Below are 25929 nucleotides of genomic sequence, written 5' to 3'. Positions count from 1 at the left end.
TCATAGTTCTCTCCTAGTGTATTTTCTTATTCCAGATTCTCTCAACTTGTGTTGTTCCACTTTTTCTTGTAACTCCTATTCTGTTCTCCTCCAAACAGTCCTTAAAGATCTTGGGAGAGAAGGTGTCTGAGATCCCACTGACAAGAGACAATGTGTCTGAGATCCTGCGCTGCTTCCTCATGGCGTATGGAGTGGAGCCAGCCCTCTGTGACAGCCTGCGCACCCAGCCTTTTCAGGCCCAGCCACCCCAGCAGAAGGCTGCTGTCCTGGCCTTCCTTGTACATGAGCTCAACGGTTCCACGCTCATCATCAAGTGAGGGGCTGGGGTGGGGAAGGTTACTGTATGCCTTGGTGGAAACGAGAAGGGGAGGAGTTTAGCCATCCTGAAGTCGTCCTGGGTGGTGTGTATCCACTGTCATGCTCTGGAGATGCTGGAGCAACTTGGGACTGTATCTTCGTACCTTCCCAGGGAGAATCTAAGACTTTTATCCAACCTAGGCTGTAGGATGAAACTCCTTTTTTCTTTTCTTTTCTTTTTTTTTTTTTTTTAACGTTTATTTTTATTTTATTTTTTTAATTTTTTATTTTTTTAAATGTTTATTTATTTTTGAGACAGAGAGAGACAGAGCATGAACAGCGGAGGGTCAGAGAGAGCGAGGGAGACACAGAATCGGAAGCAGGCTCCAGGCTCCAAGCTGTCAGCACAGAGCCCGACGCGGGGCTCGAACTCACAGACCGTGAGATCATGACCTGAGCCGAAGTCGGACGCTTAACTGACTGAGCCACCCAGGCGCCCCGACGTTTATTTTTATTTTTGAGAGAGCCTCCGAACGGGGAGGAGGGGAGGGGCAGAAAGAGAGGGAGGCAGAGGATCAGAAGCAGGCTCTGCGCTGACAGCAAGCTCCATGTTGGGCCCAAACTCAAAAACCGTGAGATCATGACCTGAGCCAAAGGTGGAAGCTTAACTGACTGAGCCACCCAGGTGCCCTTCTAGGATGAAACTCCTGTTCAGCTACAGCCCCTTCACCCTTGAGTCTCCCTTCTTTTCTGTGTTTGTTACCACTTCTACCTCAAAATCTCATTCCCTGTTCTCCTCCAGTGAGATTGACAAGACTCTGGAGAGTATGTCCAGCTACAGGAAAAACAAGTGGATTGTCGAAGGCCGGCTCCGGAGGTAGGCACAGGACAGAGGATGGAGCCCAGAGAGGAGAGAAGGGGAAAAGGGTGAAGCATAGCCAAGACTTCCTTTTGCCTGGAACTCGATGCTGCGCATAGCCTCTCCCCTGGGGCCGGGATCTTACCCCAGGGCTCAGGATGGCTTAGATTCCAGGTGTTCCTTTTGTGGCAGTCTCAAGTTCCTCACCACAGCTTCCTTTAATCTGTTTCAAGACTGAAAACTGCTCTGGCCAAGCGAACTGGGCGACCGGAGGTAGAGATGCAAGGGCCAGAGGAGGGCCTGGGGCGGAGGCGCAGTTCTCGAATCATGGAGGAGACCAGTGGCATGGAGGAAGAGGAAGAGGAAGAGACCGTGGCGACTGTCCATGGCCGTAGGGGTCGAAGAGATGGAGAGGTACTAGCCACACATTGAGGACAGTGGGAGTTAGAAAACCGATTTTTTTTCTCTTTCTTGATTCTAATAATTCCCTTTCTCTCATTGTCCATTTGTTTCTTTTTCAGGTTGATGCCACAGCATCAAGCATCCCAGAGCTAGAGCGCCAAATAGAAAAACTCAGCAAGGTATTGTGCTCCTAACCTAGAAAAACTCAGCAAGGTATTGTGCTCCTAACCTCCCAGGAGCTGGAGATGTGGGCTGCGAGAGATTTGATCACCTTATGAGTGGGGTCCCAGATGGTATCAATTTTATAGGGAAGCTGAGAGCCATTGCCCTTTTCCCATGTATCGGACAGAGTTACTCTTTGGAAATGTGTTTTTTATTCATCTTCTTTTTCCGCTGCCTACCCAGCGTCAGCTCTTCTTTCGAAAAAAGCTGCTTCATTCATCCCAGATGCTTCGGGCAGTCTCCTTGGGTCAGGACCGCTACAGACGCCGCTATTGGGTCTTGCCCTATTTGGCTGGTATCTTTGTGGAAGGAACAGAGGAGAGCTTAGGTAGGTGTTTTATGGGAGCCTGAATTGAGTCCTATCTAACCAAAGTTAACCAGTTCCTTTTCTTCTGTCTAGTCTTTTTGGGCTTTTTTCATTTTATGAGAATCAGTGTAGTATAGTGGTTAAAAGAACAGACTCTGGAGTAAGACTTCCTACCTACTTGCTCTGCCATTTACCAGCTAGCTATATGCTTCAGTTTCTTCATTTATAAAGGGGAGATAATAATAGTATGTGTACTTCATAGGGTGATTGAGAGGATTAGAATGAGTTAGTTCTTAGGATAGCATTTTACATCTATCTGGTTCTTAATGAATGTTAGCTTATGATTATGCTGCTTCTGATGATTACTTGAGAATAGTGTTTCTTTCCCAGATACTTTGTTTATTGGCATAACAAGTTGTTCCCAATTGAATCTCAAGCCAAGGAGGGGGCAGGGCAGGGGGATTAAGTCCAAGAGAAAAATAAAATGTATATCCAGTATTATTCACTCTTTCTTCTCCTTATATATCAGTGTATGTCTTAAGCTCTTCACTTTCTCTTTACAGTTCCTGAGGATGTGATAAAGCAGGAAACTGACTCCTTAAAAGTGGCAGCCCATCCAGCCCCCAGTCCAGCCCCCTTCTCTCTGAAGAAGGAGTTAGCTGGCTCCAGCACCTCTGCCAGTACTCCTGTCCGGGCCCGAGGCCGACCTCGGAAAACTAAGCCTGGGTCTATGCAACCTAGGCACCTTAAATCCCCTGTTAGGGGTCAGGGTTCAGAACAGCCTGATGCCCAGCTTCAGCCTGAAATTCAGCCCCATCCTCAGCTTCAGGCTCATGCTCAGCCCCAACCCCAGCTTCAGCTCCATCCCCAATCCCAAAATGGGTTTCTGGAGCCAGAAGGCTCCCCCTTGTCCTTGGGTCAGAGCCAGCATGACCTCAGCCAGTCAGCCTTCCTGTCTTGGCTGAGCCAGACTCAGAGCCATGGCTCCCTACTGAGCAGCTCAGTCCTCACACCTGACAGCAGCCCTGGAAAACTGGACCCAACCCCAACACAGCCCTTGGAGGAGCCAGAGCCTGATGAGGCAGAATCCATCCCCGATTCTCAAGCTCCCTGGTTTAACTTCTCAGCCCAGATGCCTTGCAATGCTGCCCCTACACCACCCCCTGCAGTTTCTGAGGACCAGCCTACACTCTCCCCTCAGCAACCTGCCTCCTCCAAGCCAGTAAGTAGCCAGAATTCGTGGTATGCAATTGACTTCATCTTGCTACAGGCTCCACTGCTTGGGTGCAGGCTGTTGCTGAAGCTGGGGCAAGGGGTAGGGCCGTTAGGTTCCTCTAAACACTAAAATACCCTCATCTCCTTACATTTCATCTCACAGATGAGTAGACCCAGTGCTGCCAACCCCTGTTCTCCAGTGCAGCTCTCTTCTACCCCTTTACCTGGGATGGCCGCTAAGAGGCGAGCAGGAGACCCTGGGGGAACACCACAGAGTCTCACAGGGCTAGGACAGCCAAAACGGAGAGGGAGACCCCCCAGTAAGTTCTTCAAACAGATAGAGCAGCGTTATCTAACCCAGCTGACTGCCCAGCCCGTCCCTGCAGGTGAGTACCCTTGGGGTGGCATCAGATAGAGGCCATGGAATTCATAGCTAGTTCCCGCTCCCCACCCCCACACGTAAACTCTTCACAGAGATGTGCTCTGGCTGGTGGTGCATCCAAGATCCTGAGACACTGGATGCCACGCTCAAGGCCCTGCACCCCCGAGGCATCCGAGAAAAGGCACTTCACAAACACCTAAACAAGCACAGGGACTTCTTACAGGAAGTCTGCCTACGACCTTCAACTGGTAAGATACTTTGACCCAAAGCTGAAGAGCCAAGAGTAAATGTTGAGCTGCTGCTGTGGACAAGAGCCTTTCCCTCTGTCTTCTGTGTTCTCAGACCCCATCTTTGAGCCCAGTCAGCTACCTGCCTCTCAAGAAGGGATTATGAGCTGGTGCCCCAAAGAGAAGACCTATGAGACAGACCTGGCCGTGCTTCAGTGGGTAGAGGAGCTGGAACAACGGGTTATCCTGTCTGATCTGCAGATTCGGGTACACTGGGGCTGGCACCGGCTAGGAAGTTGAGGGGGAGGTGTTCATCTCTTGGACTCTGTTAGGAAAAACCTTGGGTGCTCACTTCACAAGTGACCTCTTATGATGCTAATTTTTTTTCTATGCTTATTTACAATGAGTTTTGTTCCTCTCTCCCACCTGCAGGGCTGGACCTGTCCCAGCCCAGACTCTACTCGTGAAGACTTGTCCTACTGTGAGCATCTACCTGACTCTCAGGAGGATATCACCTGGAGAGGTCGAGGTAGGGAAGGACTGGCACCCCAACGTAAAACTACCAACCCTCTGGACCTGGCTGTGATGCGGCTGGCTGCCCTGGAGCAGAATGTGGAGCGGCGGTATCTACGGGAGCCCCTCTGGCCAGCTCATGAGGTGGTGCTAGAGAAGGCCTTGCTCAGCACGCCCAGTAGTGCCCCCCAGTGCACCACTACAGAGATGTGAGTGATCCCTCTCGCCCATTCTCAGTCTTGGGGAGAAGGGGTAAGTTTAATGGGTCCTGCTCCTCATCCAAAGATCGCCACCTTCTCCCCCCAGATCATATGAGATCACCCCTCGCATTCGAGCATGGCGACAGACCCTTGAGCGGTGCAGGAGTGCAGCCCAGGTGTGCTTGTGCCTGGGCCAGCTGGAGAGGTCGATTGCCTGGGAGAAGTCCGTCAACAAAGTGGTAAGAAGCTGGGACAGCCAGCCCGGTGGGTGGGGTCACTAGCAGGCAGAGGCTTGAGGGCTCACCTCGCCTCTTCATATCCTGGGTCTAGACCTGTCTCGTCTGCCGGAAGGGTGACAATGATGAGTTTCTTCTGCTTTGTGATGGGTGTGACCGCGGCTGCCACATTTACTGCCATCGGCCCAAGATGGAGGCTGTCCCAGAAGGAGATTGGTTCTGTGCAGTATGTTTGGCCCAGGTAAGGCTTCTGCTTTCTCATTCCCGCTTCTAAGTCAAAGGTTTTCTTTCTCACCCCATTTGTTACTAGTCCTACAGATAACCACTTACCATGCCACAGTCTCTCCTTGGAAAGAGCTCCAGGCTGGGTGCTAGGAGACCTGGGTTCTTTCTGGTCCTTCTTTGGAAAAGTCACTTAAATTCTGTAGCCTCACTTGCTTTCCTCATGATTATACTTTTCCTTTTACCTCCTTTATTGGCTTACGTGAATAGATGCACATGTGTAGAAGCATTTCGAAGTCTCAATCACACTTAGACAAGCAGGGATTGTAATGAACTGGAGGGTAAGCAGAGTACCCATCCAGCTGTTACTCATCTCACCTTTTCCCATCCTCAGCAGGTAGAGGGAGGATTCACTCAGAAGCCTGGTTTCCCAAAACGAGGCCAGAAGCGGAAAAGTAGTTATGAGCTGAACTTCCCAGAGGGGGATGGCCGCCGACGCCGGGTACTGTCAAGGGGTCGAGAAAGCCCAGCGGTGCCCCGCTACTCAGAAGAAGGGCTGTCCCCCTCCAAGCGGCGGCGACTCTCCATGCGGAACCACCACAGTGATCTCACATTTTGCGAGTGAGTTGAATGAATTCTGGGGACTTCTGGCTCTACCTTTGCCTCAGTAAAGGGCTAAGAGGGGTCAGGGTATGTGCTTCCTGTGATGCAGCCTTCTCTGTCCCTTTAATGAAATGACAGGATTATCTTGATGGAGATGGAGTCCCATGATGCAGCTTGGCCTTTCCTGGAGCCCGTGAACCCACGTTTGGTGAGCGGGTACCGGCGCATTATCAAAAACCCTATGGATTTTTCCACCATGCGGGAGCGACTGCTCCGGGGAGGGTAGGTAGACATCACCTCCCCTGGCTGTGTGTCGCTACTGTAACTTCCTCCCCCCCACCCCCCGCCCCTACTCACAGCTCTGCCTCCATCCTGCCCAGGTACACCAGCTCGGAGGAGTTCGCGGCAGATGCACTCCTGGTCTTTGACAACTGCCAGACCTTCAATGAGGATGACTCTGAAGTGGGCAAGGCTGGGCACATCATGCGCCGCTTCTTCGAGAGCCGCTGGGAGGAGTTTTATCAGGGAAAACAGGCCAATCTGTGAGGCACGGGAGGTGGGGAGTCACCTGGTGGCATCTCCCCCTGCCCTCCAAACAAAAAATACCCTGCCATTCTTACCTGCTGATGCTGCCCTGGGTCCAGACTCAAGTCAGAGATCTAATCCTGATTTTTGACCCCACCCTTGGCAGCGCCCTATGTCCTCTTATCCCTACCTACACCCCTTTCTCCTTTTCCTCCTCTTGCTCCTCAAATAAGAGGGGCAGAGATGAGGTCCTTCTGGACTGAAAGCCAAAAAAAGAAAGAAAGAAATAATTTTTCCTTTCTGTTTTATTTCCTAATTTAAAATGAGGAGGAGGAAAGAAGTCCCTGCTTCCTCTTCCCAGCTTCTTCTCCTTCCCTGTACGTGCCCCAGCATTCTGGGGCTGTTTAACAATAGCAATAGTTCTAGTGAATGTGTGAAACCGAGAAACACTCTGTACTGTGTGTGGACCCGCAGTGACGGCCAGTAAAGTGGACTTAACTCCCAAGTGTGTCGAGCCGGACACCGGGCCCTGAACATGCTGCTTCCATGTTCAGTCCCTCCCCTGCTTCTCACTTTCTCAATTTTTCCTTTTCCCTACTTTCAGATTTTCTCTCATCCAATAATGTAAAACTATCGTGTACGGGTTCCTCTCCCCCTCTCTCTTCCCCCAAATCTTTTTTCCCTTCAGAGGAAAAAGAAGTTCAGAGGTCCCTGTCTTTCTCTCTGTCCTCATCTTCCTGCCAATAGCTATCCCATTTATAATGTTGGATACTCCTCATGTGCTGAGTTTCTAGCCTTTTTTGAAACTCAGTAGCTGGGGAGAGGGCAGGGAGGCACCCTGGACCCTGGGCCTTCCAGCCTCCTTCCCCACCTCTTACCCAAACCTCCCTCTTGGGAACTCCTCAGGGACAACTACTGCTGAGTTTGGGCGCACTCCCAAGATGGAGGCCAGGTAGCAATCAGCTGGCCTCAGAGAGAGGTGTGTGTGTGTGTGTGTCTGTCTGTCTGTGGGTATGTGTGGTGTGTGTGAGGGAGTGGGAGAAGGGGGGAGGGTGGGAGGATGCTGTGATTGTGCCCTGTGTTGTTTGATGGCATCCAGGTTCCCTAAGTATCTGTTTTTATTTCCACCTTCCCTAGTGTTTCAAAACATCACATTTTTGTCCTTGGGAAACCACAGGAGCAGTTTTTCTGGGTATAAGGCTGTGTCTCCTCTCCCAGGCATTTCTGTTCCGGCCTCTTCAAACTGTGCAATCTTTCAGCAGGAACTCCCTCTCCTTTCAGTAGCTTGGAGTCTTAAGCTTCTGTAGGGAGAGGGGTAGAACTGGATCTTTTCCTAATCCCATGAGCTTCTGTGGGTTTAGTTGTGCTTTTCTTCCCTTACCTACTTCATACCCGGGGCCCCTTTCCCAGCAGCAGAGACCCCAGAGCACAAGAGAGTAGGGAAGAGGGCTCTGGGCCCACCGCTGCCCTACATGTGACTATGCCCAGGTTAAGCCCCAGCTTGTGAGAGGAAAGCTGCTAACTCCCAGCCACAGCCATGGGCCCCCACCCACCCCCTGCTCTCCTGCTCAGCAGAGCCCCTCCCATCAGAGATTACGGGTACTTGCACTGGGGAGGCGGCTGCTGGCGGCCCAAGCAGAGAGCCCAGGTGACCAAGAAATGTTCCATTGGTGGGGGAGGGCGTGCCAGGCAAGGTGGAGCATTCCTTGTCCTTCTGGCAGCACTGGACAGCCACTGAAGGGGGTGGGGGGCAGTGTGGGGAGGTCCTGGGGCAGCCCCTTTCTTATTCCTTTATGCCCCCCACCTCCCCCATGGCCTATTTCTAAAGTCGCCTTTTCTGTCAGATAAACCTCAAAACTTTTAATTTTATGTTTTTTTGTTGGTTTTTTTTTTTTTTTTTTGCTTTTAAGAGGTGGATTGAAGAATATTTGAATTGACTTTATATTATGCATAAATATTTATATTTTATCTAAATAACTGCGCTGTAACAAAGTTTGTGTTAGTCAAACGTTTGGAACTGTTATAGTTGGGGGCTCTTCTTTCTCCCCATGGCAGTTTTCCCCTGGTATAAAATGTACTAGATTAATTTCTATTGTTGGAGGCGAGGTGGACGGGGGAGTGAAATCTCCATGTTCCTGTTTTGTATTCCTCTCCCAGCTCCATCTCTTTCCCTAGGGACCAGGCACTCAAGGTGGGGTGGAGTCCTAGCCTCAGTTTGAAGAAGTGGGGGCTTTAAGGGGGGTGGGGTAGGGCATGATCAAAGGGGCCATTTCTCATGTTTCTTTCCCTCATCTTCACTGCCCCTTGAGCTAGGTGGATTTTTCTCTTCTTGTCAAATAAGAGTATTCGGTAGGGAAGGCAGGTAGAAAAAAAATAATAAAACCCACCCCCTGCCCCTTTGTTTCCCCTCCCCTCTATCAGTCTGGTAACAGGAAGAAACCACACCATCGACACCAACAAGTTTCCATGTTCCTTTTACAACAAAAGGGACTTGACTTTTTATATAACCAAATGTGGTGTTTTAGTGACTTTTTGATAATGTACAGTTTTTTGTGAATTTAAATTTATTTCTTTCTATATTTTTAGGACCAATCTCATTTTTAATAAGGTTTAAAAAAGAAAAAAAGTCTAGAGAAAAAACTCCTGTTTTTGCCATGTGATGTTCCACAAGTGCAGCTGTAGAAAAGTGCTTGTCAGTTGAAATAAAAACCACATTTGATAGAGATTCAAAAGACTCGTGTATTTATCTTCCCTCCAGCATAGGTTCTCACACTTGCCTAAGGGAAAGACTGGGTGTTAGGGTGAGTATGACTTGTACAGGAGACAGCAGGCAGGGGAGCAATATGCCCCTAAACTTCCAAGGTATAGCCCCAAACCTCCAAGCTTGGCCTTTGCTGTACAAGAGGCATCGAGAGCAGGATTTCTGCTTACGTGGATGGAACAGATTCTTAATGCTCCTGGCCAAGGTGTTGGAGCAAAGTGGGATTCAGAGTGCCTAGTGCCCACCTTGTGAGATGCCGCCTTGGCTTCCTAAGCTGCCACTTGTGTTCCCACAGTAGCAGATACGGGCCCATCACCAACCTCCCAACTTCCCCCCATGGATAAAACACCAGGAGGTAGACTTTTGTGTTTTATTTCAAAACAAAAGTTGAAAGACAAAATGAAGCTCTACCAAATTGTAGGGAAGGAACATGAAAATACCAAGGGTCAAAAAGGAAGAATAAGCTAAAAGGTAGGTGGCACTGGCATAGACACGAAAAGAGTATAAAACTAGAAGCTTCCGGATAAAGGAAAAAATGTACAAAATGTATTTGAGTATAAATTAAACTTCTGTCCAAGATGACGAGTGCATGCAAGAAAGCACCACTCACAAAAAAATGGGATAGGGACACCATAATGGAGTGAGGACCTTTACTCAGGCTGGGAAATCTTCCCACCCTCCAGTCTGGAAGTTTTATTTTGGTGAACCCTCTAAAGATACAAGGTACAGGAACACCAGCTTCCAGCACCATAAAAATCAAATTCCCTTTTTGATACTTGTTAACCCTTCTTGGCTATACAGCAGCCACACTGGTCAACTCCCTCAATCCTCAAGTTCTGAGATGTGCACCAATGGTGGTGGTTCTGGGAGTGGCTCCCAAGCATTAATTAACATCCTAGGCAGTCATTACATGGCCTGTCCCCGCTCCCCGAGCCTATCACAATGAGATCTAACTGAAGAGTGCACACTATTCCAGGGTGATTAATGAGCTAAAAATCCCAAAGGAGACATTTCAGAAATAGAAAGTATTGCATTTGATCATGAACCCTTTCTAGCCTCCAGCTCGTGAAGGGAAGGACAGAGTACAGAGGTAAACCAGGTGCCTATGCCCTTGTTTAACTGTGAAATTGTGAGGTAGATGTGTAACAAGGACAAGGAAGTTCTGGTACATGGAGTGGATGTGGCAGGGAGAAAGAGCAATGGTAATGGGCACGAGGGCACCTGTCATGACTGCAGCCCTGTGGGAAGCACCCCTGGCAAGGTCAGCAAAGATCAGAAGGGTGACACAACTCACAGGCTGGCCTTAGTGGCTGAAGGAAGACCCTCCTTACAAAAGAAAGTGGTTAACAAAAGCTGAGTAAATAGGGCTCTGCTAATGCCTGGAAGGACCTAAAATGTAGCTAAGCACCAAAACGGAATAATTGGTTTAAAGAGGAATCGGTGTGGCCAGGCACAAGTTGAACACCTAGCCCTTACATACGAGCTTCACAACCCCCACCTTCTTCTCTGAAGCTAGTTTAACAGGGCCTGGGGACAAGTTGAGACCTGATCATTGACCCAAGTTTCTTAATACTGGTTAAGAAACTCAGTCGCCCTTCATGAGTGCAGTTCTCCTGCTCTCCCAGAAGGTGGAGCATGTGCACAACAGAGCAGGGAGGAAATTCCACCCTCCACCCTCCACCCTTCCAAAAAAAAGACTAAATTATCCACGATCCCCGCAACATCCCATCCCAGCTGGGCCTCTCAAGCACCTATGTGGTGCAAAGTGGCAACCCATACTTCGGAGGACACTGAAGCAGCAAGGAATGAGCACTGCAGGCATCAAGGGGGTGAATGAACTCACCGACCAGGTTAAGAAAGGAAGAGGAATGGAGCTAGGCTGAGGTGGCCCAACCCAGGAATGGTTGGTAGAGCAGCACGTCTAGTCTTCACCCTCGACGAACGTAATGTCCTCCACCCCTGCCTATCTATTACTGACAATGGCTGTTGCCTCTTCAGAGCCACCAGGCTTCCTAGTCTGGGCAGCTCTCCAAACTCTTTGGTTTAAAACAGTCTTAAAAAATAACATCTCTCCCTATCATTCCCACATCTTCCGTACCCTCTACCCACACCCTCCTCCAAAAAGTCTAATCAGCCTAGGGTTTGAATATCACCCCAGAGGGTGAAAGGAACAGTAGGAACACTGATGTGAGATAGGACAGGCAGGCTCTGAGCCTAGTAAAAGGATTATATCATCTGAAGAAGGGACTCTGATGTATTCTATTTGACCAAAAACAGAAAAGCACAAAATATTTTCAGAATGTTACAAGCATCTGTAATGAGTGGGGGTGAGATGTGACATGCAGACAGTATGATCTTGGCTCTTGTGAAGACAATTCGGAAAATACTGGGCACAGTGTTTAAAGACTTTAGCCCGGCCTGAGGCTGTGAGCTTGAAGGCCCTCCTACAAGTCCCCTGCCACTGCTGCCACTAACAGGCTATTTCATGAGAGAAAAAGCATCCCTCATTCTCCCCTTTCTCCGATCACTCACCCATGTTAGCAACTGACTGTTAGAAATGAACTAACAACTAGGGGGGAAACAGGAGCATAACCCAAACACTAAAATTCCACAGTGCCATTAACTACTACAAAAATAACTTCAGGCTCCCACCACTTCCCATGCTCCAACCTGCCCAAACCAGAAACACTCAACAGAACCCATTATGTAGATTCACATGAATCGAATACACAAAAGGTAACTTCATTATTTAAAACAAGCACAACCCTGGCCCTTTAAACATTAAAAAACAACAACAACACAGAAAATACTATCAAGAGTTCTGGGGAAAAAATTTTTTTTAAGTTAAAAAAAAAATGTCTGGGAGGGCGGAGGAGAGGCAACAGTTGCATGAACAACAGTTTCTATACCTGAAAGGCCCCTGCTGCACTAAAGCTCCTGGGTATAGCAAGGCGCCTCCAAATTATCAATCAAATGAACAGGATTGTGGATTTCTTTTCTCCTCTTCAAGTCCACTTATAAGAAATCTATGGCATACTTGGAGACTCAGAAACAAGAGCTACTTGCCCAGTCGGCCAAACCCTTCTAGGAAGTTACTGGGTTTGGGGCTGTTTTACAAGGGATAAGCCCTTCCTGAGGTGGGACTTATGAGAAAATTAATAGTGGCAATTATGTCCTTTACATTTTATACATGACCCAAGCCTTCCACCTCCCCTGCCTGCAGGGCTGTACAAAATGGCAGTCGAGGGGCAGAGAGCACAAAGACTCACTTCTGGGACGGGGGAGGGGTGGGATGGGGAAGCTGGGTCCAAACTCTATGTACAAGAACTGACACCACAGCTTCTTTTCCCTCCGCATCATCCCCTTCCTCTCCCAACAGCCAGCCTACCAAACACCCATCCATCTCTCCATTCTCTATCATTCGGCTTGGCTTTCTGTCTCATGGACTGGTGAAAAGCACCTGACCTTGCAGTGAAGGGGAGCACAACTCACGGTGCGCAAGGTAGTGGCTGGGAGAGGACAGTCACAGGATCTTACTTCGAGGGGATGCGCGAAGGCCTTCTCCTCTCTGTCTCCATGTCACAGAGTCCGGGCTCGCAAAGGAGATGGAGTTAAAGAGCAAAATATAGATTTTAAAGGATTCCAACCTTGTAAGTAATGAGATGGGATTTATTGCCCTTTTCTGTCCTAGCTCCCCGTTGTCCTTCCACAAGAAGGAAATTTATTGTTGATATTCCGGTTCCCTGGAAAAGGGATCCAAACACACACGAGGGTAGAGCAGGCTGCCCCGGACAGTTACAGAGAGCTTTGTCCTTCCCACCCTGCACAGCGCACAACACAGAGCGGTCCCCATACCTGGATCCCACTGAACGTGTGTGTGCACGTGCCTCTCGAGGGCAGCTCTCACTGCATACAGAGGTGTTCGAGGTCAAAGCCTGGGGAAAATTCAAGGACCCTAGTTCCGTCCCTCTCAACTAGTTACACTGAGTGTCAAGGGACACTGTGTAGCCAGGGTTAGGGTGGGAACTTACCAAGTCCTCTGTTACAGGAGGCAGTAACAACACTGTCCACAATGAGGTTTCTCAACCTTGGCACTACCAACATTTGGAGCCAAATAATTCTTTGCTGGGGGAGCTGGGGCTGTCCTGTGCACTGTAAGATATTTTAGCAGCACCCTTGGTCTCTGGCCACTGGATGCCAAGAGCACACAGCCCCCAGCCCCAGGCAAGAGATTTCCAGAGATTTCCAAGTGGCCTCTAGGGGACAAAACCACCTTCTTGGTTTTTTCATCTAGACCAGAACTACTGGTCTAGATAAAGCAGATGATCTTCCACAGTGGGGAAAAAGCCCAAGTCAATTCAACAAGGTCACAGTTGCAAAGGCTCATCTGAGTACAGCAATGTGTGATAGGAAGACAGGACAGAGACCCCGGGCAAAAAAGAAGATCCTTCAGGAAAACAGGAAAGCTGGTATTCCTGTAAACCTGTCGCTGGAGAAGAGACACTTCCTCACACGGTGTTGATCTCAGTGATCTGAAGAATCAGTCAGAAGTCAGAAAGTCCACCCTTTTGGAACTTTCCAGGAAAGACCTAGTCTTCATCCAAATTTGGCTCAAGGATGGCTTCCAAAGACTGTGGGACTGTCTGTTTAACAAGCCTGCATCACATCTCTCTTTCCGGAAGGCAAAGTCTGGTCTTTCTTCCAAGGTTGTGAGGATGCAGCAAGGCAGAGGGAGGACAAGCTGCTTCCACTGCCTGCTTAGTGTTCTACCTTGTCCCTTGCCCAGGCCTCTAAAAAGTCCACACAAAATTTCATTCAAAAAAGAAATTCACAAAATTAAAAACTGTAAAAAGGCAAAGTGGGCAGGCTCTGCTGTATGAAAAGAGAAAAAGAACAGTCTGGATGAGAGAAAGAAGGCATAAAATGTGTGAAGAAGAGACGGGATGTATGAACTAAGACTTTATAAAATGAAACTTCTGAAGTCTGTATATTCTTCTACACACACCAAAATAAGCCCATAACTAAAATCTGTGTGAGGGTCCACAGTAGGACTTCTGTATCTTTCTTTCTTTCACACCTTTTTTTTCCTTTTTTTAAAAAAAGAAATGACAAAAATTTTTAAAGCCTCCCCAGAGAAGCCCAACACATCAAACACTGTTTTGCGTAAAGATGAGAAGAAGCTCCAGGCACTCTGTCTCTTTGGGATATGGAAAGAGTATATTGCAGTTGAAAACAAAATAGAAAACTTTCTTTGCAAAAAAAAGAAAAAGAGTTCTTTTGATCTCCTTGGCTGAAGCACGCACAAAAAATGACGGCTCCCCCAGGCTCCATCAGGAATGGAGGAATAAGCAGAGGGCAGGGAGTGCGTAGATTTCTCTTTCCAGGGCCCCGCCAGTGAAAAACGATGACCGCGTGTTAGTCGTTAGCAGGACCCACAGATGGTCTGTATTCCTGGTTGGCCCTCTGGAGTCTGGGAGCATCAGCATCGCCAAGAATTCGTTTGCACAGGCATGCCTTAGAGATTGCAGTTCGGTTCCAGACCACTGCAATAAAGCAAGTATCGCAATAAAGCAAGTTCAAATGAAATTTTTGGTTTCCCAGCGCATACAGAAACTATGTTTACATTATACTGTAGTCTATTAGGTGTGCAATAGCATTATGCCTAAAAAAAATAAGCATACCTAAATTTCAAAGTACTTTATCGCTAAAAATGCTAACCATCACCTGAACTTTCAGAAAGTCATAATTACTGATCACAGATCACCATAACAAAGGTATAAAAAATTTGAAATATTTTGGAATTACCAAAATGTGACACAGAGACATGAAGTGAGTAAATGCTGTTGGAAAAATGGTGCTGACAGACTTGCTCAAAGCAAGGTTGCCATAAAACTTCAATTTGTAAAAAAAAAAAAAAAAAAAAAAAAGATGTAATATCTGCAAAGCTCAATAAAGTAAAACACACAAAAAAGAGGTAGGCCTGTACTTACCACAGACGGGGAGGGGGATCCTAAAGGAGGCAGAAGCCAGAGAGGGGAGGGAGGAGGATGACAGACATGAAAACCTATGGTTCTTACCGCTGTTACTTGTTGAACTGGAAAGAGTAGACCCCATGATCTGAGGGAGCATCCACCGTCACCTGATTTTGCTGGCCGCCACTCTCCTGCACCACAGCCAAGGTAGGAGGGTCACCTTACACATTCTTTTGGTGACTTCCCACTAAAGTAGCCTAACTAGAACCCACCCAGACCCACCCCCTTCTGCACACCCGTGAGAGCACATGCACACATGCGCACACAGCATCACCTCCTCAACGATTAGAGCACTCTGTCTTCTTCCCAAGACACTACTCAGTACGAGCAGCATTAACCACTGTCTGTCCAATGTGAGGAAGGGCCTCATTCAAGGACACAGACGAAGTCCTTATTTCCTACATTCACTCACATACCTACCAGCTGACTGGGAACACAGAACCAGCATCACCGTTAGAGGAAGATCTTGATCAGGTGAAAGTCTGCCTGTTTGTTGTCCTATCCTCAATCCAAAGAGACGAGAAAGCTCTTACCTCAGCTGTGACACTGGACGGCGGCACAGGCGTGTACTGGGAGATGTACGCTCCTTGCATAGCAGCAGCCGTCGGCATGTACTAGAGTGAAAACCAGCAACAGGCTCAGAGATGGGCTCTTTGGCTACATTTAAAGTCCCTGGGAAGCTTTAAAAACCACTGATGCCTATGTTCCATCCCCAGAGAGTCTAATCTAATTGTCTTTTTCAAGAGCACTTCAGGTAGTTCTAAAGTGCACTGGCTTAGAGAGACGTCCACCTCCATGCCTTCCTTTCCTGATCTTTCCTGCCTTCTGCTTTTGCTCATCACACAGCCTTGAAGCTCTCCTGTGCAAGCCAGAATGCAGCCGACCTACGAGAAACTTCAAGAGCTTCACGCATTCTTCTTTCTATGATTTTCGTAAGAATTTCTAAGGACATGTGTGTGAGCTCCTGGATAAACTGCTATGTAGACAGAAGCACTATTTGTTTAGTTTTCCGAGGAGGAATCAGTTAAAAGGAGTGAACTGGTGAACATAACGGCCGTATTCTGTTTCTCTCCTCATCTGAGTGTGCCTTCACTGATGCCGAAGTAACCGCCGCCCTCATTCACAAGTATTTATGCTGAAGAGTATGACACAGGGACCCCTTGCTCAGTATGAGTTGAAAATCAGAAATGTCCTGCTTTACCGTGCCTGTACTGCTGAGGGAGAGGTGGCCCAACTGCTGGGTAATAGGTCCCATCATGGAGGCAGGCTGGAGAGAAATGGGGTGATCCATCCCTGGTGTCAGAACTGAACCCTAGAGGCAGCACCAAAGGACAGGGTTAGTGATTCACATCTATCAGGACCACTGAAGGCAGACATTTAAAATTCCTGGGAAACAACACGTGAATAGTAACCCAGCTGTACAACAGAAACAGGAGCTCTGCTCATTGGCGTGGAGGAGTCCTTGTCTCGGAATAACAAACTCTGAGTTTGTTCTAAGCCAGAACTCACACCCACATTGTTTTTCTTTACATTGTTTTTCCCATTGTTTTTCTTTACATCAAATTGCCTCTTTGGCTTCTGCCCACTTCTGAACACTCACTGAAGGCTGCATGAGGTATGACTGGTGGTGCATCCAAGATGGGTTAGGTACTTGTACAGGAGATGTCTGAGTTACTCTCTAATGCAAACAAAATAAACAGACAAACACATTAACTGCCTAGAAACCACTGTTTCTCCCAGTGATCTGATAGTTTGGTTTCAGCAAAACCCCAAAAAAGTTGGAATGCCCCCTCACAACATAGAAACATTAAGAATAAACTCTTTATAAAATATATTAGCAACTCTTACATGTCAACAAATAACCCAATTTAAAAATGGGCAAAGGATAGGAATAGATACTTCTCTAAGAAGATTCACAAATGGCCAATAAGCACATGAAAGAGGTTCAACATCATTCGTCACTAGGGAAATGCAAATCAAAACCACGATGAGATACAACTTCATACGCACCAGGATGGCTGTAATTAAAGGGAGAGGATAACAAGTGTCATATACTGCGGGCAGGAACGTAAAATGGTACAGCAGCTTTGGAAAACAGTTTGGCAACTGCTCAAAAAATTAAACACAGAGTTCCTATGTAACCCAGCAAGTTCACTTGGAGGTATATACCCAAGAGAAACTAAAACATGTGTTGACACAATAATTGTACACAAACGTTCAAAGCAGTATTATTCACAATACCCAAAAGGCAGAAACAACTCAAAGAGACATCAAGTGATAAGTGAATAGCAAAATGTGGTATAGTCCCACAAAGGAATGTGACTGATTCAGTCATAAAAAAGAACCAAGTGCCACTATATGCTACAACACGCTAAACCTTGAGAGCATGCTAAGTGAAAGAAGCTTGACACAAAAGACATATACTGTATGCTTCCATTTATTTTTTTAAATTTTTTTAATGTTTTATTTTTGAGAGAAAGAGACAGAGCACGAGTGGAGAGGGGCAGAGAGGGAGACACAGAATCCAAAGCAGGCTCCAGGCTCTGAGCTGTCAACACAGAACCCGGACAGAACCCGGCATGGGGCTCGGACCCATGAACTGTGAGATCATGATCCAAGCCAAAGTCGGAGGCTCAACCGATCCAGCCACCCAAGAGCCCTGTATGCTTCTAATTATATGAAGTATCCACAGTCGACAAATCTATACCCATAGAAAGTATATTAGTGGTTGCCAGGGGGTGGGGGTGAGGGAGAATGGGCAGTGACTACTAATGGGTACAGAGTCTCTTTCTGAGGTGATAAAAATATTCTGGAATTAGACAGTGGTGATACTTGCATAACTTTGCAAAATATGCTAGAAATTACAGACTTGTCTACGTTAAGTGGGTGAATTTATTTTTATTTTTTAAAATTTTCTTAAAAATGAAATTTATTGTCAAATTGGTTTCCATACAACACCCAGTGCTCATCCCAAAAGGTGCCCTCCTCAATACCCATCACCCACCCTCCTCTCCCTCCCACCCCCCATCAACCCTCAGTTTGTTCTCAGTTTTTAACAGTCTCTTATGCTTTGGCTCTCTCCCTCTCTAACCTCTTTTTTTTTTTCTTCCCCTCCCCCATAGACTTCTGTTAAGTTTCTCAGGATCCACATAAGAGTGAAACCATATGGTATCTGTCTTTCTCTGTATGGCTTATTTCACTTAGCATCACACTCTCCAGTTCCATCCACGTTGTTACAAAAGGCCACATTTCATTCTTTCTCACTGCCACGCAGTATTCCATTGTGTATATAAACCACAATTTCTTTATCCATTCGTCAGTTGATGGACATTTAGGCTCTTTCCATAATTTGGCTATTGTTGAGAGTGCTGCTCTAAACATTGGGGTACAAGTGCCCCTATGTATCAGTACTCCTGTATCCCTTGGGTAAATTCCTAGCAGTGCTATTGCTGGGTCATAGGGTAGGTCTATTTTTAATTTTCTGAGGAACCTCCACACTATTTTCCAGAATGGCTGCACCAGTTTGCATTCCCATCAAGAGTGCAAGAGGGTTCCCGTTTCTCCACATCCTCGCCAGCATCTATAGTCTCCTGATTTGTTCATTTTAGCCACTCTGACTGGTATAAGGTGATATCTGAGTGTGGTTTTGATTTTAGTGGGTGAACTTTATGGCATATGAAGTATATCTCAATTTTAAAATGGAAAAAAATTAGCAATGAGAAACTAGAAATGCATCACAATAAACAAGTAGGTTTACCCCATGAATATAAGGATTGTTCAACATCAGATACTCTATAAACAAAAGTCAAAATTGAAGGAGAAAGCCATAGTATGAGATGCTGAAAAGGCATTTGATAAAATCCAGCAGCAATTTATTAAAAACAAACAAAAAAAACACCAAAAAGTGAAATAGAGACTAGAAACTACATACATATATTGAAAACTATTACCAAAACCTAGCTGTTAACATTAACCTAAACAAAGAAATATTAAAACCCCTGCATTTATGAAAATAGTAGTTTATAGTAGGGTTAAACAGGTTACAATTAGATAAGAACACAATGGCATAAAATTGGAAAGAAAGAGAAAGCTATGATTTTGCACTGATGATATAACTGTATACCTAGAAAACTTAAAAGACTCAGTAAAAAAAAAAAAATGCTAGTAGTAGTATTTAGCATGGTAGCTGCATACAAGATAGATGAACATAAACCAATAGCTTTTCTTCAGTGTATCCAGAAGTATCTAGAAATGCTTATAAAAACTATGGAACACTTAGGAATATATTCAACAAGAAAAGTATAAGACCTATGTGAACAACACGAAAACCTTGTTGACGGACATAAAAAGAGATTTAAAAACATGAAATACCAAATCTTGGGTGGAGGGAATACTTTTTAAAAAGTCAATTCTCAAAAAAAAAAAGTCAGTTCTCTTAAACTAATCAATTTAATGTAATTCTAATTAAAATTATCAGTTTTCCGGGGCGCCTGGGTGGCTTGGTCGGTTAAGTGTCCGACTTCGGCTCAGGTCATGATCTCACGGTCCGTGAGTTCGAGCCCCGCGTCGGGCTCTGTACTGACAGCTCAGAGCCTGGAGCCTGTTTCAGATTCTGTGTCTCCCTCTCTCTCTGCCCCTCCCCTGTTCATGCTCTGTCTCTCTGTGTCTCAAAAATAAATAAACGTTAAAAAAAAATTTTTTTTTAAATTATCAGTTTTCCAAAAATTAGATAAAATGATCAATCATAAACTTTATACAGAAGAGTAAATGCCAAAAATAGCAAAAAGACTGAAAAATTTGGAACAGGTTTGTCTTATATTGGACCATATTATGAAAGCCACTGTGATCAAGTCAACGCATCAGTGGAGTAAGAATAGACACAATGAGCACTGAAAGAGGATAAAGGATACAGAAACAAACCCCAATATTTATTATATGACAAAGGTGACAATTTAATTCACCATTTTTAATAAAAAAATTTTTTTTAATGTTTTATTTTTTAGAGAGAGACAGAGTGCAAGTGGGGGAGGGAGAGAGAGAGGGAGACACAGAATCTGAAGCAGGCTCCAGGCTCCGAGCTGTCAGCACAAAGTCTGATGCAGGGCTTGCAAACTGTGAGATCATGACCTGAGCTGCAGTCAGATGCTTAACTGACTGAGCCACCCAGGGGCCCCACCATTAATTTTTAATTTAATTCACCATGTTAATAATACATTAATTCAAATATGATGATATAATAATCTGGTGCTAGGACAACTCGTTAACATTCTGAAAGAATGCCATAAAATCCCTATCTGGTGGGGTACGCGGCTGGCCCAGTCAGTGGACTGTGTGACTCTTGATCTCAAGGTTGTGAGGTTGAGCCCCTGTGTTGAATGCAGAGACTACTTATAAAATCTTTAGGGGTACCTGGGTGGCTCAGTCAATTAAGCAACAACTCCTGATTTTGGCTCAGGTCATGATCTCATGGTTCATGAGATCAAGCCCCATGAGCCTGAGCTCTGCACTGACAACTCAGAGCCTGCTTAGGATTCTCTCTCTCCTTTGCTCTCTGCCCCTCCCCAGCTCACGTGGGCATACACGCACTCTCTCTCAAAAATAAACATTAAAAAAAAAATCCCTATCTGCTACCATATACAAAAATAAATTCCTGGGGGCGCCTGGGTGGCTCAGTTGGTTAAGCGTCCAACTCTCTTGATTTCGGCTCAGGTCATGATCTCACAGTTTATGAATTCAAGCCCTGCACTGTCAGCACAGAGCCTTCTTGGGATTCTCTCTCCCCCTCTCTCTCTGCCCTTCCCCTGCTCACACTCTCTCTCACAAAATAAACTTTAAAATATATATATTAAAAAAATAACTTCCTGATGATTACATATTTAAATGTAAAACAATCAAAATAAATCTTGGAAGGGGCACCTGGATGGCTCAGTTGGTTAAGCGTCCAACTTCAGCTTAGGTCATAATGGTTCATGAGTTTGAGCCCCGCGTTGAGCTCTGTGCTGACAGCTCGGAGCCTGGAGTCTGCTTTGGATTCTGTGTCTCCCTCTCTCTTTGCCCTTCCCCCACTCATGCTCTCTTTCTCCCAAATATAAACATTTAAAAAAATAATAATTAAAAAAAAAATTCTTGCCTCCTACCCTAGATTTATTGAATTGGAAATTCTTTGTGTGGTGCCCAGTAATTTAAGTTTGATAAGCTCTCCAAGTGATTCAGATTTACAGTTCAAGACTGAGGACCACAACACAAAGTCAATGGACAAAAAATAAATTTGGAAAACAATATTTGTAAGAAAGATAACCAGAGGATTAATACTTAAATAATATACAAATAAGTTTTTTATAAGTTGATGGGAAAGGAATAACCAAACAAAAAAAATGGGCCAAGCATATGAAGAGCAATCAGAGAAGAGCAAATCAAAATATGATAAATGCAAAAAAAAAACAAACAAAAAACGCTTAAACTCAGCTATAGTCAGGGAAGTGCAAATTAAATAACAATGCAGGGGTGCCTGGGTGGCTCAGTTGGTTAAGCATCCCTACTGACTTCAGCTCAGGTCATGATCTAACAGTTGGTGGGTTCGAACCCCATGTCAGGCTCTGTGCCTGGAGCCTGTTCAGATTCTGTGTCTCGGGGCGCCTGGGTGGCGCAGTCGGTTAAGCGTCCGACTTCAGCCAGGTCACGATCTCGCGGTCCGTGAGTTCGAGCCCCGCGTCAGGCTCTGGGCTGACGGCTCGGAGCCTGGAGCCTGTTTCCGATTCTGTGCCTCCCTCTCTCTCTGCCCCTCCCCCGTTCATGCTCTGTCTCTCTCTGTCCCAAAAATAAATAAAAAACGTTGAAAAAAAATTAAAAAAAAAAAAAAAAAAGATTCTGTGTCTCCCTCTCTCTCTGCCCCTCCCCCACTCATGCTCCATTTCTGTCTCAAAAATAAACATAAAAAAAAAATTTAAAGCAACAATGCACTTTACACCTATCAAAACAGGAAAAACTTAAAAAGAGCAATGTCACTTACGGCTGGAGGGAAATGGGCACTCCCATACATTGTTTCAGTTCACTCCCATAATGTGAACTGAAACATTATGGAAAGCAATTTGGAAAGCCTTTATGGAAAGCAATCTGGCAACAGCTATAAAACTGAAAGTCCAAGGGCGCCTGGGTGGCTCAGTCCGTCAAGCACCAGACCTTTGGTTGCAGTTCAAGGCATGCATGATCCCACTTTTCCTAAGACTGTATCTCCCCCCCAACTGTGTTCGGCTCCTGTGCTGACAGTGCAGAGCCTGCTTGGGATTCTCTGTCTCTCCCTTTCTCTGTCCCTCTTCTGCTCACATGCACATGCGCTCTCTTCCTCTCTCTCAAAATAAATAAACTTTAAAAATACATATTAAAAACAAAAAGAACTCTGAAAGTCCATATATTATTCAACCTAGCAATCATGCTCCTTGGACTCTAGTCCCCAGAAATAAAAGTACTCAAACTTAAGGATGTAGCCATAGGGGTCTTTACTTATGAGTGGTTTTATTTCTGGGAGCTAGAGTCCAAGGAATGTGCCTGCTAGGTTGAATAATACATGGATTGGAGTGTTATTTGTACCAGAAAAACTCTGAAATCCAAGTGAATACCCTTCACCAAGATAGAGTTGAAGAATTCTGGTATATCTGCAGCATGAAATATAATGCAACTACTTAAAAAAAGAAATAATTAAAATAAAGAACCTCAACATTAACTACATTAGAATCACATGTAGAGCTTGTTAAAAATTTAGCTTTCCAGGGGGGTGGAGGGGTGGGGTGAAGATGGACGAAATAGGTGGAAGGGATTATGAGCTACAGACTACCAGGTATGAAGTGAGTCACAGATATGAAAAGTACAGCATAGGGAATACAGTCGATAATACTATAATAACTTTGTATGGTGACAGATTGCTGGGACTCATCCCCAGAGTTTCTAATTCAGCAGATATGGGGTGGAACCCAGGAATTTATGTTTTTTTAAATTCTCAGGTGATTCTACTGGTCTAGGGACCACACTTCTTTTTTTTTTTTTTTAATTTTTTTTTTAACGTTTATTTGTTTTTGAGACAGAGAGAGACAGAGCATGAACGGGGGAGGGTCAGAGAGAGAGGGAGACACAGAATCCGAAGCAGGCTCCAGGCTCTGAGCTGTCAGCATAGAGCCCGATGCAGGGCTCGAACTCACGGACTGCGAGATCATGACCTGAGCCGAAGTCGGCCGCTTAACCGACTGAGCCACCCAGGCGCCCCATAGGGACCACATTTTTGAGAATCACTGGTTTAAGATACTGTTAAGTGAGAGGAGAGAAGTATAAAAATATATTTAATATGGCCAGATTTCTGTAAAATAAACGATGACTTCCAAAACTGTATACATATGTGTATATCACATGAAGAAAAATATGGAATTTTTTGAAATATATGGAAAGGAAATTAATATGGGTTTACTTATGGGGTGGTAGACAGAGAGTAAGAGGATGCTACCATAACAGTCTATACATATGTAATGTGATCACATGTTATGCTTTCAACTAAAATGATTTGTGAGCAATATACATAAAGGAAACACCAAAAAATAAGTAGTTTCCAGCCTTATATTCCTTTACCTAAAGCACAGTGATAACGGAAAACCACCACACCCTTTTTTGGGCATGAACACACCTGATATGAAGACACAGGAGATGGAAGATATGGGGAGAGTGCAGACTGAGCAAGCATCCTGCTTGGGGTGATGTTATAAGGAGCTGGGTAAAACCTGGAAGAAGGAACCTCATCAGTAAGGAGTCACAGGAAACCACAAGGGCCCCACTAACAGACACAGCCACTTCCCACTAACTGCTGTTTAAAAATCAAGATGAAACATCCCAGTACCAGGACAGGCTGTTGTCATTTTCAGGTAGCCCAATGATAGCAAACACCCTTACCCATTCTGAAGAGCTGTGGTGGGATCATAGGTCAAAGCCATACCACCCTATAAAGGAAGAACACAGTGATCAATCATATTGTGAGCCCTTGGGTGGTAACAGGAGGAAGCCCAGAATGTCAAGACTAGGATGTGTTTGATGCAACAGATTAGAGCAAAGTCTGGACTGGTCCCATTACTGCTGTTCTGGAGTTTTTCTGGTTGTGCAGGCTGCAAAATCCCGCTCAAGACCCACACTGAAGATCATGTTAAGCAGCCAGCCATCTCTCAGTTACATGCTATAGCTCTCAAGCTTGCCACTAAACTCACAGAAATCAGGCCATGGTAATTTCCATTCCACTTTAATAACCTTAGTACTCCTGTCTCCTCAGAGGTCCTCTTACCACATCTCCATTCCTTGGCCAGGCCCGTCCATTTTGCACATATTTTCCTTGGTTCTGTCGTTTCTTTGGACCACCATCAGCAAATTTGCAAAGCAAGGGATCAGAAGGGGCTGCCAAGAAAGCAAGCAAACAGGCAGCTGAGTCCTACCTCACTTAGTCCATTCACACTCATGCAAAATGTCTCCAGAATCTTCCCTGGAAGTAACAATCTGTGGCTCTCTCAGCCTGATTCCCAGATGCCTCACCTGGTACTCCAGCAGGTGTCTTAATATATTTTCCATTAAAGTGGGTGATGATGGCTTCACACTTCTCTGTGGACTCCATCCTAAGGAGCACAAGAGGGGTTAGGCTCTAGCTTCTCCAGGATCTGTGCTCCCCCTACATTCAAAGAGAAAGCTCTAAGTTCCCAGCCCCACAAATGCTCCAAAAATTATGACTCTAGAAACACAGTTTTCTCCACACAAATTCAAGGTATCTTGAAGAGGCAACCGCATTTTTTTTAAATGTTTATTTTTTGAGAGAAAGAAAGAGAGAGCACAAGCAGGGAAGAGGCAGACAGACAGGAGACACAGAATTCAAAGCAGGCTCTAGGCTCTGCACAGAGCCTGACGCAGGGCTCAAACTCAAGAGCTGTGAGATTGTGACCTGAGCCGAAGTCAGGTGCTTAACCAACTGAGCCACCCAGGCACCCTGTGGCAACCCCAGCGTCTAAAAGCTCCCTCAACTGGCTCGTATAGGGCTCCTAAAAGGAAAAATGAAGATCCTCATGCTATGAATATCCCAAAGAAGTTACTGATGGATAGGCCCACTATTAGGTCTGGTTCACAAACAAGAATAGAATAAATAGTGGCTGTCACCATTATTTATTTTATTTTATTACTTATTTATTTCTTAGGAATAACCTTTTTTTTTTTATGTATATTTTTGAGAGACAGAGAACAAGTGTGAGCAGGGGAGGAGCATAGAGAGGGGGGCAGACAGAGGATCCCAAGCGGTCTCTGTGCTGACAGCAGCGGGCCCAATGTGAGGCTCAAACTCACAAACCATGAGATCATGACCTGAGCCGACGTCTGGACACCTAACCAAATGACCCACCCAGACACCCAGATTTTTTTTAAAATTTTTTTAATATTTATTTGAGAGAGAGAGAGTATACACAATACAACTGAAGGAGGGACAAAGAGAGAGGGAGAGAGGGCATTCCAAGCAGGCTCCACGTTGTCAGACAGAGCCCAACGTGGGGCTCAATCTCACAAACTGTGAGATCATGACCTTATCCAAAATCAAGAGTAGAACACTTAACCAACTGAACCACCCAGGCTCCCCTGCTTTTTTTTTTTTTTTTTTTTTTAAATAAGCTCTATGCCTAGTGTGGGGCTTGAACTCATGACCCTGAGATCAAGAATCACATGCTCTACCCACTGAGCCAGCCAGGTACCCCATGTCACCATTAGTTTTTATTACAAAATTCCTAACTTCACTCCAATAAAACTGTACAAGCTAAGAACTTGCTAATGTTTATTTTTTGCTTTTGTAGTCTAATTAGCTCCTAATAATATTAAGATTTTATAAAACTGTAAGAGGAAAGGGAAGACAGAGTTCATGGTCTATAG

At 45.5% G+C, this 25929-nt stretch overlaps 2 protein-coding genes and 1 long non-coding RNA gene across 9 annotated transcripts in view; 1 reads left to right on the top strand and 2 right to left on the bottom strand.

Annotated features, from left to right (window-relative positions):
• Window positions 1-8933, top strand: part of BAZ2A (bromodomain adjacent to zinc finger domain 2A) — a 34765-nt gene extending 25832 nt beyond the window's left edge. For 2 of the 3 annotated variants that reach the window (XM_030322931.2, XM_030322932.2), the window contains 15 exons: window positions 99-313; window positions 1100-1174; window positions 1390-1570; window positions 1678-1737; window positions 1964-2108; window positions 2651-3309; window positions 3466-3688; window positions 3777-3932; window positions 4027-4178; window positions 4344-4633; window positions 4731-4863; window positions 4955-5101; window positions 5477-5703; window positions 5824-5967; window positions 6066-8933. In XM_030322931.2, coding sequence (XP_030178791.1) covers window positions 99-313; window positions 1100-1174; window positions 1390-1570; window positions 1678-1737; window positions 1964-2108; window positions 2651-3309; window positions 3466-3688; window positions 3777-3932; window positions 4027-4178; window positions 4344-4633; window positions 4731-4863; window positions 4955-5101; window positions 5477-5703; window positions 5824-5967; window positions 6066-6231 — 2973 coding nt within the window. In that variant the 3' untranslated portion in view covers window positions 6232-8933. The remainder of the gene's footprint in view (window positions 1-98; window positions 314-1099; window positions 1175-1389; window positions 1571-1677; window positions 1738-1963; window positions 2109-2650; window positions 3310-3465; window positions 3689-3776; window positions 3933-4026; window positions 4179-4343; window positions 4634-4730; window positions 4864-4954; window positions 5102-5476; window positions 5704-5823; window positions 5968-6065) is intronic. The other variant, XM_030322933.2, reaches the window with a different exon arrangement.
• On the bottom strand, window positions 1676-1856 carry LOC115519160. The gene is made up of 2 exons (XR_003970409.1): window positions 1788-1856; window positions 1676-1753 (listed from the first exon to the last, which is right to left on the bottom strand). It is a non-coding gene; the product is annotated as an uncharacterized LOC115519160 (long non-coding RNA).
• A 394-nt stretch (window positions 8934-9327) lies between the features above and the next one.
• RBMS2 (RNA binding motif single stranded interacting protein 2) overlaps window positions 9328-25929 on the bottom strand; it is a 73238-nt gene continuing 56636 nt past the window's right edge. For 4 of the 5 annotated variants that reach the window (XM_030322937.1, XM_030322939.1, XM_030322936.2 and 1 more), the window contains 9 exons: window positions 24562-24641; window positions 24317-24426; window positions 23935-23981; window positions 23672-23765; window positions 16604-16681; window positions 16205-16315; window positions 15537-15617; window positions 15049-15134; window positions 9328-14514 (listed from right to left, as the gene is read on the bottom strand). In XM_030322937.1, coding sequence (XP_030178797.1) covers window positions 15054-15134; window positions 15537-15617; window positions 16205-16315; window positions 16604-16681; window positions 23672-23765; window positions 23935-23981; window positions 24317-24426; window positions 24562-24641 — 682 coding nt within the window. In that variant the 3' untranslated portion in view covers window positions 9328-14514; window positions 15049-15053. The remainder of the gene's footprint in view (window positions 14515-15048; window positions 15135-15536; window positions 15618-16204; window positions 16316-16603; window positions 16682-23671; window positions 23766-23934; window positions 23982-24316; window positions 24427-24561; window positions 24642-25929) is intronic. The other variant, XR_003970408.2, reaches the window with a different exon arrangement.

The sequence above is a fragment of the Lynx canadensis genome, chromosome B4, assembly GCF_007474595.2.
Source record: "Lynx canadensis isolate LIC74 chromosome B4, mLynCan4.pri.v2, whole genome shotgun sequence".
Lineage (NCBI taxonomy): Eukaryota > Metazoa > Chordata > Mammalia > Carnivora > Felidae > Lynx > Lynx canadensis.
The sequence above is the reverse complement of the archived record's forward strand: the minus strand, read 5'-3'. Positions and strand labels throughout refer to the sequence as shown.